This window comes from Eptesicus fuscus, chromosome 17, assembly GCF_027574615.1.
Source record: "Eptesicus fuscus isolate TK198812 chromosome 17, DD_ASM_mEF_20220401, whole genome shotgun sequence".
Classification (NCBI taxonomy): Eukaryota; Metazoa; Chordata; class Mammalia; order Chiroptera; family Vespertilionidae; genus Eptesicus; species Eptesicus fuscus.
Window position 1 is genome coordinate 46314652 of NC_072489.1, and position 18290 is coordinate 46332941.

General features: G+C 42.8%; 1 protein-coding gene across 1 annotated transcript in view; it reads left to right on the forward strand.

Annotated features, from left to right (window-relative positions):
• Window positions 1-18290, forward strand: part of SORCS3 (sortilin related VPS10 domain containing receptor 3) — a 529174-nt gene that overhangs the window by 410736 nt on the left and 100148 nt on the right. Inside the window, exon 8 of the mRNA XM_008144282.3 lies at window positions 11752-11841. Within this exon, the coding sequence (XP_008142504.2) occupies window positions 11752-11841 (90 nt within the window). The remainder of the gene's footprint in view (window positions 1-11751; window positions 11842-18290) is intronic.

An 18290-nucleotide genomic window follows, 5' to 3' on the forward strand; every position in this document is an offset into this window, starting at 1 on the left:
CTTCCTCCTTAGCCAGGATTGATTTTTGTCCTGGTGATCAATGGCACAGAGAATAGCTCTGTGGCCCACGCAGCTGTTCAAGTGCTTGGTCTGGCCAGCCCCACATCTATCGAACCGAGAACATTAGAAGCTGATTATGAAAGTAATAGAATGAAGATGTTTAAAGGATGGGCTGATTAACCCTGCCTTCCTGGTGAGGCATGACTGCAGGGCGGGACTGCTGCATGGAGACTCAGGAGAACACAGGGCAGGCTTAGTGGCAGGACAGGAGCCGTCCCCAGTGGGTGGAACCTAGCGCGGCGGCAGGGGAGAAGGGAGGTATGGGAATGAGCTGCTTGTTTGCCAACTGACTTCCACCCTCCCGTCCTTTGTAGCTCTCTCTTTTCTCTCCCTTTTATTTCATCTTTACTACACCAACTACTATTCAATTTGGAACTGCAAGGGAAACATCTGTTGAATAAAAATACAATAAAGAAGTTGATTGGCTTTTCCCTCTCTAGGCTTCTTGGGCTTTAAAATTGCTGTATTCTTTAATCTCCACTTTCTCCTCCTTGTTCCTTGTTTTTTTTCTAATTCAGTTTGTGTGTAATGGGAACATGAATTTAACCCCTCCCACTCTCCCCCTCTAGCTTTGTAGCTTCTTAAGACCAGGCAAGATGGCTTAGACTTTCTTCTCTGAAAAAATGTTTCTGGAACTTCACACCTTATAAAAAACCACAGTGTTGCCTGGCCAGCATGGCTCAGTGGTTGAGCATCCACCTATGAATCAGGAGATCACGGTTCAATTCCTGGTCAGGGCACATACATGTCCAGGTTGCTGACTCCATCCCCAGTAGGGGGTGTACAGGAGGCAGCCAATTGATGACTCTCTCTCATTGTTGATGTTTCTATCTCTCTCTCCCTTTCTCTTCCTCTTTCTGAAATCAATAAAAAAAAATTAGAAAATGTGCAGTGGGAATAAAATACAGTCAGAACAGAGGGTCTGCCACCCCCCAAGGCCTGCTGTCTGATTTCTCCAGCATAAACGCCTGCAGTTTGCCTGTCTGCCTCAGGTAGCGATGGCTTCCAGATTGCAGTATGGAGAAGTAATCAGTGCTCTTAATATGACTGTGTTTATTATTTCACTGTGCTCAGTAATTGCTTCTTCGGGGCTCTGTGTTCAGTGTGGGAGGGAAGATGTTGAAGTGCTAGTTTCCTTAGTCCCTGTGAAATATCTGAGATGAGTCCTTAGGAAGTGAATTGAACAGAAGTTTTCTGTATATAGTTCTCAGCATTTTCTTAATCAAGTTTTGTGCCCAGCCTTCTTCTATGATTTTTACCTCTTAGTTAATTTTCTTATTGAGTAATCTGTAGTTCTTGGAGAATCAATTACATGTAACAGTAATGGCTTTGATTTATTGAGTGTTTAGTGTGAGCTAAGCTTATTATGAATGCATTTCATCTTTATGGCATCCTTTGAGCTAAGTCCTAGTCTTAAACTTTGTTTTATAAAAAAAAGGCACAGGGAGAATAAGTCATTTTCCCAAGGCCACACAGCCAGTCTGGAGTGGAGCAGAGGTTTGACTGAGGGCCTCCTTTCTTAGCCACTACACTTGTTCCACTTTTAAAGTGAGAGTGACAATGACACTATTTTATTTGCCGGAAGTAGATTAGGTCAAGGAGTGTGTAAGGGGCAGTAAGTAGAAATGCGAAGCTTTAACACAAAGTAGCTGTGTAAACCATGTTTGTGGAGTTGTTGACCACAAAAGAAACTGGCAGCATAGGATCTTTGGATAGATGAGTTTAAGAAGGCCTTCCCACTGAGGAAGCTGGGACCCGGGAAGGGAAGAGATGAGGAACATAGCAGATGTGACATTTTTTGAGTCCCTGCTTTGTATCAGGCATGTATTGGACCTTGTGTTGTGAGTGTGCCCATGGAACTGTTGTAAGATGAAACTGAGGTCTGGAAGCAGTTAAATGCTTTTCCCAAAGACCCATAATTGCCAATAGGGGAGGGAGTTTTGGATTCCATGTCTAGGCTTACATTCCAGAGCTCTTTGTGAATTTTTACAACAAATAGCTGAATGAATAATCCCAAAGGTACCAATAGACAAAATTTTTAGTAACCCAGCTATAACTCTTGGCCATTTTCTTGTAGCAGAACTGCATTCCTGATAGACCTTTATCAAAAGTATCAAGAAAAATGAAGCACAGTGTTTATGTCAGATGCTGCACAGCAATAACACTTAGTAAAACCTATACATGCCCACTTTTTTTGTTATCCCCCAAAGCACCTCTTCTGGACCCAACAACCAGGGACCCTCCTCTTGGATCTCTCTTCCTACAACCTCTCCAGCGTACTGACCATCTTTTTCTTCTTTCAAGATCCGTATCTATCTTATGCCAACTTTTTCACTCCATCTCTCCCTTTGTTATTTGAGCAGTTCAGCCATTCCCTGGTTTCTCTAGTCTTCCAACCTCAAATTCATCATTCTAGTTATCAAACAACATCCTTCAATATGAGGACCTAATCTTTTCCTAAGGCAGTGGGAGTGTAAATAACACCTGTTTATATACTACATGTTATGGTGTGTGTGTGTATATGAGAGAGAGAGAGAGAGAGAGAGAGAGAGAGAGAGAGAGAGAGAGAGAGAGAGTGTGTGTGTTTGTGTCTGCACCCATATTTACATGTGCTTATTATGCATGTCACACTGTGGGGGGTGATATAGAAGAGTGGTTATGCCTGAATATCTGGTGTTAGACAAACATGTGTTGAAATTCCAGCTAGGTCTCTGCCATCTCCATATCTTAGTTGTATCATCTGTAAATTGGAGATAGGATGAGTGTGGACTCTACCATGCCTAGGCTGATTTTATTTCGATTCTGGAAGCAGCATGAAAATAAGTTGAATAAACTATTCTGGTTCTGAAGAGAGGATTTCTCTATTTGATAGCATCTAGGCTTTTCTCTGCGCAGGTACCATAGTATTATCACTGATTATATGTGGTCATGTGTGCATCTTATATGTTAGGCTTGTGTTTATAAAGAAATGAACTCCATGAGGTCATGCCTCCCTGACTTCCATGCTACCTGACACAGCCTGGGCACAAAGCATGGGGCAGGGACTTGCTGATGGACTGGTAAATGTAACACATCCTAGAATTGGGGCCAGTATCCATAATGGCACGTCTAACCATGATTAATGTCCCAGGAATGATGTGGATTTGGCCAGACGTTTATTTATTTATTTTTCAGACTTTTAATTAACATGTGAAGTCAGCAGTGGGTGGGAAAGAACATCTTGTAATCTGCTTCCCTGTTTCCCACAGGAAAGAACACGCTCTAATCGCCCTTGCTTTTCCATGTTGTGTTGTTGCCAACTACTCAAAGGCATAATTGATGTAAAATCATGACCCATTTGTAAAAATCCATGCAATTATCTCCACTTTGTGCTTTTCTGATCTCGACTTAGCCAACACAGACTGAAGCTGGCTGGCAAAGTGAATGGAGACTGGGGTTTTGAGTCAGAAGTTCTGAGGTTGAATGTGAACCTCACCTTTTAGTAAAAAAGTGAACTGAAGTGGTCTGTCTGGGCCTCTGCCCCTTAATTCTAAAATTGGGATGTAATTGGACCTCTCTTGCAGGGTTATGCTCTGACCAAATGAGATTAAGTCCAGTAATGAAAACTAATGGCATAGAGTAGATACTCTATAAATATTAGTTGTTATGATATGGATGCTGGGTACTAAGAGAGGAAACCCAACTGGGAAATGGGTGTGGTGAGGCTTCATCAAAGAGAGCTTTTGACACAAGCCACTGTGAAAGTCATTGATGCTGGAGCCTTCTAGTGACCTGGGCCTGGATGAATACCTCCGGGTAAATGTTCCTAAATTAGTCACTCTTTGGAAAGGCTCTGCAGTAGACACTTATGGCTTGTTCAGGGTTGCACAGTGTAGTGGGCATTGGCAGGATTTAAAGACCCGAGTTCAAAACCAGGCTCTGCCACTTGGGATCTGAGTGACCTTATGCATGTCAGTTAATGTAGTGTAAACAGGGCTGCTTTAATGATGGTATCTTCCCTACGTGTCACTGTGCATGAGAGCAGATAATGCATACTGAGTGGTGAGCATGGAGCTTGGCTCTCCCACAGCGATGCTTCAGCTGGTGCAGGACAGGAGAGGCAGGGCCCAGGACGTGCAATGGGAAAGCTCTGAGAAGTAGCACTTGGCCTTTCACAAATATTCCTGGCTCTCTAGGGGAGGTGGCAGTGTTTTCTCAGAAACAGCTTGAAAGATAGTTTAAATCCATCCACTGCTGTCCCCAAATTCACTCATGAGGCTGGCAAATCCCATGTTTGCAAAGCTGTGCTGTAATATCTAGGAGCCTACCCCTATCTCCGAAGCCTCCTGAAAATCCCATGTCCCAAAGAAGCATTCCTGCTTCCCAATAAAATTAGTGATTTTGTTTGCTTTGCCCTTATAAGATATTTAAAATATCTTGAACATATCGATAAAATGAATTATTCTCCAAGCAGCGCTGTGCACCTGCCATTCATCCCATGTGACTGAAGACACTTCTATTCTATTGCTCTACCCACCCTAGTCCTGCTACTTCTGAGATATTCATTATTCTGCATTGCCTATTCCCTTCCAGTCTGTGGTAGCTGTAGCCTTCCTGGAAAATGTCAGTGCCCCACACAATCAATGGGCATAGGTCCATCACCAACTTGATTTCTGTTTTATGGCGGCTGTAAACAATTATCAAAAACTGGGTGGCGTATAAACAGCAGACTCATTTCTCATAGTTCTGGAGGCTGGCAAGTTTAAGATTAAGGCACTGGCAGATTTGGCATCTTGTAAGAACCCACATCTTGATCCATAGTTAGTTGTGTCCTCAGGTGATAGAGGAAGGAGCAAATGAGGGTCTCAAGGGCTCTGATATCATGTGTGATAGCTCCATCTCCATGACCTGATCACCTCCCCAGGGCCTCACCTCCAAATACCATCACATTGGAGGTTAAGTGTTAACATATGAATTGGTGGGGCCAGGGGAGCAAAATTCAGTCTATTGCAATTTGTCGATGAAAATACTTCCAAAATCGTTAGGTTCCTAGACACATATCACAGATTATTTTTAACATCCTAATCATTATATTTGTAGACCACTATAGTTAAATGAAAGCATTTTATTACCTCATCTCATTTACTTCTCAGTAAGAGAAGGGTAGTTATTACACATTCCATTTTTATAGAAAAATAACCCTGGAACTCCAAGAGGTTCATTACAATGCCTAAAATTACATGTCTGATAATTGATTGAGCCAAAATAAAATCACAGATGTTGCAGATACGGGGACCTTACAGCTTCTTTCTTCCTCTCCTTTCCCCTTTTCTATAATATCCCTCTCCTTTCATAAAATCTCCTTTGCTTTTATGAAATTCTGGGATATTATAGAAAAGGCAGAGGCTGGTGTCTGGCTTGGGAAGATTTCAGTCAATTAATTGACCTCATAATGTCCACTTGTATAAAGGAAATAGGCTATGTGATATCTCGAGTCATAGATAAAAGCTTATATACTTGTGGGAAGACTTTATAAGCTAGATTCCTAATAATATCTTGTCTAGCTTCTTCTCAGTTCCATCTTTTACTATCTTATATTAAACTCAGTCTGAAAGCAAAGGGTCCATTTTTTGACAGAGGAAGGGGGAAGGAAGTGTTTTGATAGTAAATTTTAAAAATTTGTTTAGGATTTCCATGGATAGTGAAGCTCTGGCATCCTGAATCTGGAACACTCAAAGTGAACTGTCTAGATTTTAACATTTTATCTGTTACTAGAGGCCTGGTGCACAAAATTCATGCACTCGAGGGGGGTCCCTCAGCCCGGCCTGCGCCCTCTTGCAGTCTGGGACTTCTTGGGGGATGTCTGCCTGCTGGCTTAGGTCCGATTCATGGAGATTGGGCCTAAGCCAGCAGGCAGACATCCCTCTCACAGTCCGGGGCTCTCACAGTCTGGGACCCCTTGCTCCTTACTGCCCACCTGCAGCAGAGGCAGGAGAGGCTCCCGCCACTGCCACTGCGTTCCCCAGCCGTTAGCCTGGCTTCTGTGCACTGACCACCAGGGGGCAGCTCCTGTGTTGAGTGTCTGACCCCTGGTGGTCAGTGTGTGTCATAGCAACCAGTGGTTCTGCTGTTTGGTCGATTTGCATATTAGGGTTTATTATATAGAATTATATTAACTTGGAGTATCCAGATGCTCCAAAATTTTGTACTTCAGGGTGAAAAATTAAATCCATATTTGTTCTTTTTTATTTCTGCACTCTACCTTTATACTATCAACACCTCAAACAACAACAACAACAAACAAAATAAAACAAAAACACCTAGGAGAGAAAAACACAAAGAACTTCCAAGGGTTAGGTGGGCATCTCAAGAACATCTTCCCCTTCCCCAATCGTAAAAGCCAAAGCACTAAGATGAGGCTTGCAGCCATTAGTGGTTAAATCTCTGGCAAAATCACTTTGGCTTGGTGGTTTTCATAGGTGGTCTTCTTCATGAAGTCATCCTTGTTGAGGGCAACAAGAATTTCAATCCTCTGTCCCTGCTCAGTTCTGACCAGATGACCCATGGAGCTACCCCATTGCTTCCCTGAGCATCCAGGTTGCATATATAAGCTGTCATCATGGTCAGTCGCCATAGAACCTCCAAGGTGTTGGATTGATACAGGCATTTGTACCTCTAGTTCAGCAGGAGCACTTAGTATGTTCCACATTCAGGGCTAAAGCTATTTACATGCTATATTGTGTTTGACCCTCATGATAACATGTCCATAGGTAGTATTAATATTTCCACTTTCCAGAAGAAATTAGGAAGATTGAATTACCTGTCCAAAGTCACCAACCCAAGTGGCAGAAGCAGGATTCAAATACAGGTCTGAAATCCCAACCAACGGTGCTGACAAACCAGAGGAAAATATCAGACTCTTGGAGAGGATATAACTGGAAACTTATCAAGTCCAAGCACCTTATTGTATTTGAAGAAACAGACTCAGTGAATGAGGCATACTGATTCTTCATCTAGTGCTGCTATGGTCTAGACACACAGTCTTTGTCCCATGCTTTTCTAACTCACCACCTTTTCTCGGCCTTACTAACATTTCCAATAGGCAGCAATGCTTCAAGAAGTTTCCTGGTAGGGCTGGTCAAGGTGGCAGTAGAGTTATAAGTGAATTTTGGCTAATGAGTGTGTTGGCAAGCTCAGTACATGTCTTCCCTATAACACCTCCCCCTCCCCCCACCCACACACACATACACAAGGAGAAAGCGATAGAGAGGGACAGAGAGAGACAGAAGCAGAGACAGAGACAAAGAGACAGAGACAGAGAGAGACAGAGAAAGAGTCAGGGAGAGAGTGAGTCAAGGTCTACAACATCAACTATCTTATCTCAAATCTATTATTGGTGATGCTCTTTTGGGATTATTATGTTAGGCCCCTGATAACACATTTTTATGTGCAAATCTGTTTCAAAGGAGGTTTGGCCTCAGTGTGAGTGTCTTGTTAGGTACCAGACTCACTCTTTCTAGATAAAACTACTTATCATATTAATACCATAGAGTCTTTCCTACATAAAATGAGCAAACACCAGTGTGACAAACACGAAAACTCAAGACCAAACAGTCTAGCACAGGAGAAGGCTGATAGGTTGTCTTCCTGGTTCCAATGCTATGCCACAGTTTTGATTCAGACACTTAATGTGGCACCTTAGCAAAGCATTATGGGAAAATGAGCTTGAGCCGACAGAGGTTACATAACCCATCATGCAGAAGTTCCCTCGGTCATCCTGACACAGCAACACCCTGGTGAGACCTATGGCTATGTGTTGACTCTTGTGGCCCCGCAGTCAGAAGCCTGTTTCTTTGTTCTTGAGAAAAGAAGTATTATCTTTGAAGGAATTATGGAGGTGGAAAGAAAGAGAAAGACCTAACAATGTCAAGATTTATTTTAAATAATCTGAATAGAATTAATGAGCAAAGAAATTGGAAAAGTTAATTGTGCATCATAACAACTTGGCTGTTCCCTTTTGTTTCTTTCCTGAGGAGGAATCAGTGCAGAGGCTGTGAGCAGTAACTAGCGTGAGCCGGCACAGGTAGCCATTTCTGTGGGCTGAGACCGATTATTCACATTATAGTGGACCCAGCAAGGTGCTCTAACTGGAAAAGCTTCTAAATGTCATTTTCTATGAAGGCAACAGCCAGATTTATTTCCATTATAGTCCCTCTTATTCTCAGATTCCAAAGCAGTACCATTCACTCCTGTGCAACAATAGAACATTGATTTCTCAAGGCTAAGAAATTGATATGAACTCCACATAGAAATATCTGCCCTGCTGATAGGCATCTTATCTGGGAAATTGGAAGTTGAGTGACATGGGATCCATTCCCCTCCACAGAGAGGGACCAGCATAAGAAGCTTGGTAGTCAGATAAGCTTGGGTTCAAATTCCAGCGTCTCCATCTATTTGTGGTGACTTTTCAAAGACTTTGAAGGGTAGTATGCATACAGGAACAGCACTTGGCATATAATAAATACTCAGAAATGTTATGTTGTGAATATTTTTGCCTTGTAAGGTACTAATAATGTTATACAATAATATCCATAGTGTTAATTATTATCATAGGTATAAATAATTGTCATGAATATAAAGCATTCATCACATAAATGATACTAAAATTGTTAGTTTCTGCTTTTTTTTTTTGCAGATTACTTATGCCCATTTATAAATTCTAGTTTTTGTATTTATGACAGGAATAGGCCCAATCTGACTCAAAGCCCTCTGGTTCCAATATTTTGGGGTGGCAGATTTCTCTTTCTCCTCCAAGGCAAGCCATCATCCAGAGGCAAGATAGAAATGAAAAAATAAGGATATGCCAGGTTACACTTGGTTATGGCAAGAATGGGAGCAAGTCAGAAGAGACAGATGTGTTTAATGGCCAATGCACTTGTCCAAAGGAATCATTTTCACTGGCCAGGAGCCCAATTAAACCTGTAAAATGGAAATGCAGAAAATCAGATTAACGAGCCAGTCATTAGCGAGGAAAAGACCCAGCTAATTCTGTGTTTAGCATGATGGATGGGCCCAGAGCAAATAATTGGATGACATTCATCAAATGTAAAATAAAAGGTGTCACTGAAAGGGAAAGTGGTAATAATCTCTGGGATTTACAATGCCAGCAAATTTGCTTGTAAGGAAGAGAAAAGTTCATCAAAATAGATTAATAGTCACTAAACTTTATTCCTTCCTTGTGCGGTTGCCAGAGAGCCATGCAAAGAACAGAGAGGCAGTGGATGCCTTAGCCTGGTATCATCCCAACCTTGTGACGACTCTGCTCCAAAGGGAAGGTGCTAGGGCTTCAATCTGGAGATAAATAAGTTCCTGTGACCATCTCGGGACTGGGCAGGAAGGGAGAGGTCTTCTCTCCATCGTGGTTGAGCTACTAAACACTGGAGGAAGTCAAACTCCAAGTCTTTCTAGTCAAGCAGGTTAATCACAATTCATTTTTCAGTTAGTCAATAAGTATTGACCCCTGCCCTGCACCTGACATTTGGGGGATACGCTCCTTTACAGTTAAGGGTCCAGGTGAGGCCAACGTCATATACTGGCCATGACAATGAAAGTCTATGTGATGTTGAGCAAATTAGTGGATCTCTCTCAGCCTCAGTTTTCTGAGCTATAAAGTAGAAGTACAATCCATACCTATAACTCTATATATTTTTACATATAGTATGTATGTCCATAATATTTAATACATAACATATGTTTACGAGATATGGTTTATAAACTGCTTATCGTAGCATCTTTCAAGTAATAAGCTTTTACTGCATGGCAGTTATTATTACTATTACTCTTTTATTACCTAGGTTTGGGGTTGGCAGATATGTTCTCATGTGTTGGTTTTATAATTTAAAGTAACACCAAATTAAACCACTAATAAGTAAATATAATAAATAAATAAGACCATACAAGGACTAATGGTGACTGTTCAGAACCAAGGATTATATTTTAATCTGTGTCTGTGTGGTTGAGATTTATTTTAAAAAGAAAAAACAAAAAAGACTTCCTAGCAACTCATTGATCTTAATATATTAATACCCCTTCTCTAAGCCAATGAGCAACAATACAGTTTCAGAACAGATGTCTTATTAAAAAAAAAAAAAGTCCCGAAGTACAAGACATAAATGATTCTAATTAGAAAATAGAGATGTAAGGATAGCAGGGAACATCAGGGAGAAAACCAGTCTCTGCTCTTGGTTCACAGCCGAGTCTTTGCACCAAGTTTTCACGAGGTTCTGCCTTCACACTGACTCCAACATCTGCTCTACCTGGCAGCGTATGGTACCTGATTTGCGGGTTTCCAATCTGTGCAGAGCCAGGCGGAGCCATGGGAGGTGCCCCCTCTCAGAGTGAGAAGCGATGGGTGGATTTCAATAGAGATGTTCCACCCCTCCTGCTCTTAGCAGCTGCTGTGGAAGGGCGCCAGGTTGGGACCAGAGTAGGAGGACTGGCCTGTCGCCAGCAAGTGCTTGGGCCTTAATGAGAGCAGAGCATGTGGCTCCAGTAATTACCTCCTCAGCACAGCAGCCTGGTGGCTATTGTCATCCTACTATTTTCTCTGAACAGGCCATGTTATCTTCTCTTGGGAATATTAATGTCCCCTGAGTTAGGGTGACTGGGCCGAGAGCAGCCATCTGCAGAGCTGTGCCATGTTGGCAGGACTTTTAACCAAGCCCAGGCCAGAGGTTCGTTTCTTGGAGTGGTTTCTAGGTTCCTCTAAGATTCCATATTTTCCCAAGGGAGGTCACGACACCAGAACACGACCCCCCAGCCATGACAGCAGAATTGGGACTCAAACCCCAGATTTCTGACTTTTAAATCCAGAGTGTTTTCTCTAACTTTTGATGCCTTTAAATAATAACTTGTTCAAGGAGAGTCCATAAATATCTGCTTACTGACTTAATTTGTAAATATAAAGGAAAAGCAATGTGCTCAGATCAGAAGTGAAATTAATTTCAAAGTTTTAAGTACTTTAAGCAGTACTTATTTAGATCCAGAAAAAAATTCCTTTGGCCATCACATCATGGTCACAATGGATTAAACATTGTTTTTTTTTTTTAAATAATAAATAAATCATGGGTACAGCCCACATCAATAGCCTCTCTGTTCTCAGCTGAAAACATTTATTAGGTGTGTACATGTGCAGAGCACAGTGACCAAATACGCAGTCCCTGCTTTCACAGAAAGTGCCGTCCACGGGGAACACTGTTGTCATCACCCACTTATTCTCTAAGGGCCATGACATGGGAGCAGCTCAGGGTGTCATGGGATTGGAGGTTAAAAACCAGCAAGGGCCCAACCGGCATGACTCAGTGGTTGAGCATCGACCTATGAACCAGGAGGTCATGGTTTGATTCCCAGTCAGGGCACATGCCCGGATTGCAGGCTTCATCCCCAGTGTGTGTGTGTGTGTGGGGGGGGGGGGACGGTGTGAGGGTGCAGGAGGGAGCCAATCAATGATTCTCTCTCATCATTGATGTTTCTATCTCTCTCTCCCTCTTTCTCCTTCTCTGAAATAATAATAATAAATAAAAGAACCAGCAAGGGATAGTCTCTAAAAGGTTGTCACAAACCACTGTGACTACGGATGGAGAGGCTAATACCTTCCAATTTGTGCCCTGATCCGTGCCCCATCTGACCTCTCTGTGTTTCCCCATGACCCAGGTCACAACTGGAGGAAGAGCCAGCTACTACGTGTCCTATCGAAGAGAGGCCTTCGCTCAGATAAAGCTGCCCAAGTACTCGCTGCCGAAGGTACATACCTCCTGATGTCCTGGGTCCTGCCAGACACAGCCGCAGGGAGAGGCTGCCTTGTTGGGCTCTGGGAGGTTAGATCCCTGCGTGGGAACCATCTGTCATTCAGCCTGACTTAGTCCTGTGGGGTTTGGCCTCTGCAGAGGTCATTGAACCTGGGTTCTGCGTGCTCCTCTCAGCAGGGTACACAGGCAGAAGTTTTGATTTGCTGACTCAAATATCCCACATAACTTTGGGTCATTCCCCAAGAGGGATGGTGAACGGAGCACTAGCTTTGGGATCCCTTCTGAGGAGCCCTTTCTTTTGTAAGGGCCTTACTGCCAAATAGCGGGATGGGCTCAGAATAGTCTAGGCAGGGGCACAGATGCTATAAGTGTGAGCGCATAAAGTTTGCATAGGTGAGTCTCCTGGTTTTCTTGCTTCACCCTACATTTTAATGCTAAATATAAATGCACTGCCTATGATTCCACTCCCTTCTGCCACTATGAGTAATGAGAAAAGAATAGTTTACTATAATTTTAATAACAACCGATGGCATGGCAATTCCTCTGTTGTAAATTATAAAACTTAACTCCATGAACCCCATTTCCTGAGAACACTGGCTTTTGGGAGAAGATGGATTTTAGAACCTCTGTGTGAACATGGACAGGACATAATTATATCATCTAATGAGGCTACAAAGAAGCAAAGTCTTATGTCAAATACAATGTTACAAAGAACTGGGTTTCTAAGCTGGTGCTAGGAAACATATTATGAGTACAGAGGTAGGAGGGATTATGGAATAAGAAGGTGGGTAATTGTCTACCCTCTTATTGTTTCTATGCACTCATTTATTCATGTATGCATATATCAATCCATTCATCCATGTGTTCCTTCTTTTATTCAGCCATTGAACTATTCTTTCTAACATTTAAGTTTTTCCTCTGTGCCAGGCACTGAACTAAGGTCTATGGATAGAGTAGTGAATAAGACAAAGCAGACCCTGCCTTCATGGAGCTTATATTCTGGTAGAGAAGAGAGACACTGAACAAATAATTGTAGGTATGGGTGTTGTAAGTATAGAAGCTCAAGGGTCATTGTGGCATAAGAGTTGGAGCTAACTAAATATAAGTAGTGAGGGCAAGTTTCCTAAAGAAACTGATGTTTAAGCTGATTAAAAAATAAGGTGTTAACTGTGCAAACAAATGTTGAGGAATATAATAGAAAATACATGCACAGGCCCTATTTTAATAGAGAGAGTATAGGCCCAGCTGGTGTGCTCAGTGGTTGAGCATCAATTCATGAACCAGGAGGTCACAGTTTGATTCATCAGGGTACATGCCTGGGTTTCGGGCTCAATCTCCAGTGGGGGCCATGCAGGAGGCATCTGATTGATGATTCTCTCTCATCATTGATATTTCTATATCTCTCTCCCTCTCTTGGAAATCAATAAAATATAAAAATATTTAAAAATAAATTAAAATAGGGAGAGAGTATGATTTATTCAACAAACAAATCATGTTGAGTGACTGGATTATAGAGACTCAAGTGAGAGGCTGATGAGGTGGGCAAGGGCCACATTCAATAGTCTCAGAGACCATGGGAATCAATTTCTCATTTTCTCTACCCTCTTTGTGATTGGCTTTTATAGGACCACTGTCTAGTTTTGTGGTTGCATGATGTATCCATCAGATATTCTAAACCCAAGCAGGAAAGAGGCGTGCCTGCCTGGAGAATTGAGGACAAGGATGCTCATAATTATGCTCTTTCCAAAGGAGAATGACCACTCACAGGAACCAGATGATTTCTCTGTATGGGCCTAAAAAAAGAGTTTCAGGAACTTTCCAAACCATCATCCAATGTAGGGCCTATTTTGTCTGTGTATGCTTGCCTATTTTATGTATTTTTAACTTTCTCAGGATAAACAAACAGCTCTCTGCCCTGGGCAGTGTGGTTGCAGGTGGGGACAAATTAACCCTGGAATTGATCACAATTCTAGAACACTCCATTAATGATTAGCAAACGCATGGCCATTTACTGTGGTGGAGACCCATCCGTGCAGCCCCTTATGTAGAACTTCATCCAGAGCAGCTTCTCATTAATATGAGGGTGGCTTTGAAAATAGCTGGATGGTTATTGATCCCCTTTATTAGCTGACATTGCCCCAGATTTTTTCTAAGAGGTGAAGACAGAGGGGGTGGAGGGAGATTGGTTCTTCCCATTGTTTACAAATAGAAATGGCTTTCAAGCAAGTTGCTCCCTTTCATGGAGTCCTGAGGCTGTGGCTGGGCCTCCTTGAAAACAAGAACAGAACAGCTCCCTTCACTACTGCTCTCACCTCTCCTCCCAGCCTGCCTGTTCACACTTGCTTGCCTGGGGCAGTCCTGGCTTTGGAGTGCTTTGCAGAGAATAAAATGAATGCCTTTAATAATAAGCAGCATTCTTAGGAGTAGCAACCTCATGCCCAGTCCTCCAAACCCAGTCCCTGGCATCAGGTTGTCATCTCAGCCCAACAGGCATGAGAAGCACAACAGAGGGTGGGGAAGAAGATGAAGGGGAGTCACGGTGGCTTCGGGAAAATATGAGGGAGCTTATGAGCAGAAACCCTGAGCTCTCATTCCAGTTCTGTAGTGTACTCATCCACGAAGCCAGGTGTTCTCATCTGTGAAATGGGCATCGCTATACTATCTGACAAAGTTGTGAGAATTCAACAAATGGCTCATTGTTGGTAAAGTGGACAGTGCTGGGCAACTCTAAGCAATGATTGTGACCCAAGGGGAAATACAGTAGATGCCTTTGACCTGCGTGGAGATCTGTGTACCTTGTTGGGTCACGTCCAAGCCTGTTCTTGGAGTTAGGGTTGCTTGAAGCCCTCACTTTACCACTCTGACTCTAATACACCATCTTTTGTCTCTTAGATGCTGAGTTTATTGTTAACTTGTTACGCTTATAGTCATTTCTACAGGAGAAAATTTTGATTCGATGTCTGTTTGTATGTGGGACTCAGTTTATTGTTAGTGGCAATATTGACCTTTAACTGAATCCTGTGGTTTTAGAAAACAGCAATATTTAAGAAAGCCCCCACCCTTTTGTGTTCTTGGACATGACTTACTACAAAGATCTCTCCTTCCCCAATGGCTTGATAAGATGCTGCGTCCCCGAGTTTACTTTTGACCACACCCAATTCCTACTCTTTGTCTCATAAATGATTAGCTGAACTGCTTGTCCCTATTAACCAATCTGTACCAAATGCATGCTAATTTGACTTTGCCAACTTACATTCAGCTTTTCTTCTTCCCTCAAGCCCCTAAACTTTGACCCACTCTTGAGCATATGTGAGCAATGGGAGCTTATGCAAGCACTGGGACTCAGAACAATCCCTCTTAACAGCCACCCCTGAAAATTACAGATTCTAAGGAGAACAATTTTCTCTCTCACCTCACTCCTCACACCCCAGTTTTGGTAGCCTTGATGTACTTCTTATTGTAAAAGTAATTCTTTTAAAAATATATATATTTTTTATTGATTTCAGTGAGGAAGGGAGAGGAAGAGAGAGAGAGAAACATCAATGATTAGAGAGAATCATTGATCGGCTGCTTCCTGCATACCCTCCACTAGGGACCAAGCCCACAATCCAGGCATGTGCCCTGACCAGGGATTGAACTGTGACCTCCTGGTTCCTAGGTCGATGCTCAACCACTGAACCATGCTGGCTGGGCTAAAAGTAACTCATTTCTGCCTTCACTCTGAGATGCTTACAGATGTTATGGTCATAGTGTTGCAATAGTCCTTTGCAATAAAGTCTCCTTTTATCTTAGTCTGGGTATGTTTCCATGTGACAGTAGAGTACAGTTAATTGTGTTTTGAATAATAAGAGAGAAGAGAGGGAAAAATGGTTGAGAAAATTTGTTACAATTATAATGGCAATGATATTAACCTTTTCCTTAATTTCCTCAGGAAAATTTTTCTTATTTTTTACATTTCCCCAAATGCTGATTTATCCTTCTTTGCTGTGACACAGCCACACTTCTTAAAGAGTTATTCTAGTTCTAACCTCTTTTCTCACTTGCTCTTCACTCTTCAACTCATGGCCAGTTGCCTCTGCTCCCCCACCTCCATCCCACTATTTCACCAAAAACCTTCTAGCCATTGCTACCAGTGACTGCCTATGGGCTATATCCCCCCCCAAAATGTAGCTCTTTGTCTTTTGATACCTCTCTGTATAATTTGACAATGTTGAGGGGTGATTCATACTTGATATTCCTCCCTTTGCTCTTATTTACTTCTGATTCCCTTTCCTGGGTCCCCTTCCCCTTGCCACCCTTTAAATGCCGATGCTTCTCAATTCTTTTTTACATTCTGTATGGTTCCCATGTGACCTCATTGCTTTTCTTCTTCTTGGTGACTCCTATGTCCACAGCCTCAGTCCATATCTCTCCACTGACCTCTGGACTGTAACTCCAACTGCCTATTCAGAGTACATCCCTTTAATGGTTTCATTTAACAACTCCTCAACTGAGCTCAGAGTCTCTACGCTGTATCACTTATATCTCATTCTTCTCTCATGTTTACTTACTCCATTTATTCATCCAGTAGGCTTTTGTTAGATGTCTGCCATGTGCTAGATGCTCTGATAAGCACTAGAAATAAAGTGATAAATAAGAGAAGCATAGTTTCTGACCTCTGGGAGTTTATAATCTAACTAGAGGCCTGATGCATAAAAGTCGTGCAAGAGTAGGCCTTCCTTCCCCCAGCTGCCGGCACCGGCTTTCCTCTGGCACCCAGGACCCCGGGCTTCCCTCGCAGCCCAGCTTCATCCAGAAGGTCATCTGGAAGGATGAGGGACGTCGGTCTAATTAGCATATTATGCTTTTATTATTATAGGTGAGAGAGACAGATATCAAACAAATAATTACACAAATAATATTTAATTATTTAATTATCATTTTAATGACTAAAATTTAGGGGATTTTGTAAGTCATATATCTGATATATTAAAGATATGTCCTTCTCCCTTACCCCCTATAGATTCTACCTCTTTAATATCTCACTGATCCATTTCTTATGGTTATAGAAAACCTACCCCTGAGATCAGACCCTCGTGTATTACTACCTAAATTATTGCTATGACATTTTAAGCCTTTCTCCCTGCCCCACTTTAATCCACTCTTTAATCCACTGGGTTCTCAATGCATATGACCATGCAATGAAGCTCATCTTCTCCAACTCAATCTCTTCATTGATCAACTCTAATCGTTTCTTTCTCCTGCAAAATAATTGTGATAGATTTGTCTTTTCTTCTGGGTAAACTTAGGGGCACTATATAGAACCCCTTATGATGTGGCCACTCTACATTCACTGTCCCCAAAAGAAAACTGCTTTCAAGCTATTCCAAGTTCCACACATTTTCTTGAATGCACTGCCCTTCCTCCCATATATATAAGCCTTTCTACTCCTGTCACCATTTTCAGTACCTCTGTTGAAGCACTTATAAGTTCATGGAAGGCCACAAGAGCATGTGATGTTCCCCTGGGTGGGCATCTTTCTGAGGTTAGGGTCTACATTTTGTTCCTCTCTGTTTTTATATTATGGTATTTGACATATGGCATATGCTTAATAACTTATGTCTTCCTATAATGAAGTTATGTTAGGCCCAGATTATTAAAAACAACATTTCCATAACAGGGAAATATTTTTATTATTTTCTCCTAGGAAGTCACAGGTTTTCAAAAAGCAACTGTGATTCTCCCCAATTATTCTTTTTGGAGGGTATAGGGGGACTGTTATTTATATCTAGAGGCCTGGTGCATGAAAATTCATGCACTGGAGGGGGGGTCCCTCAGCCCAGCCTGCCCCCTCTCAGTCTGGGAGCCATCAGGGGTGGGAGGCGACCCAGTGATCAGGGGAAGGCCATGCCCCCATCACACCCCTGCTACTGCCACTGCCGACAGCACAAGCTTTGGCTGGCCCTGGTTACCTGAGCCTCAGGCGGCCCTGGGCAGCTGGGAAGCCGGGTAGCCACCATCCAAGGCTTGCCTATGCCTCGGGCCAGTCCTGGGCAGCTGGGCAGCTGACAGCCGAGGCTTGCCTGCACCTTGGGCCAGCCCTGGGCAGCTAGGGGGCTGAGGGGACTGGGGGACTCCAGAGGCAGGTGCTCTGCAAGGCCCTGGCAGGGCTGAGGGGACTGGGCACTGCCATCTTGCGGCTGTGAGGCCACCATCTTTGAGTGCAGGGCAGTCAATTAGCATATTCCCTCCTTATTGGCTGTGGGCACCACCATCTTTGATGGCGGGGCAGTCAATTAGCATATTCCCTCCTTATTGGCTGTGGGCGCCACCATCTTTGAGAGCGGGACAGTCAATTAGCATATTTTCTCCTTATTGGCTGTGGGCGCCACCATCTTTGAGGGCGAGGCAGTCAATTAGCATATTCCCTCCTTATTGGCTGTGGACACCACCATCTTTGAGGGC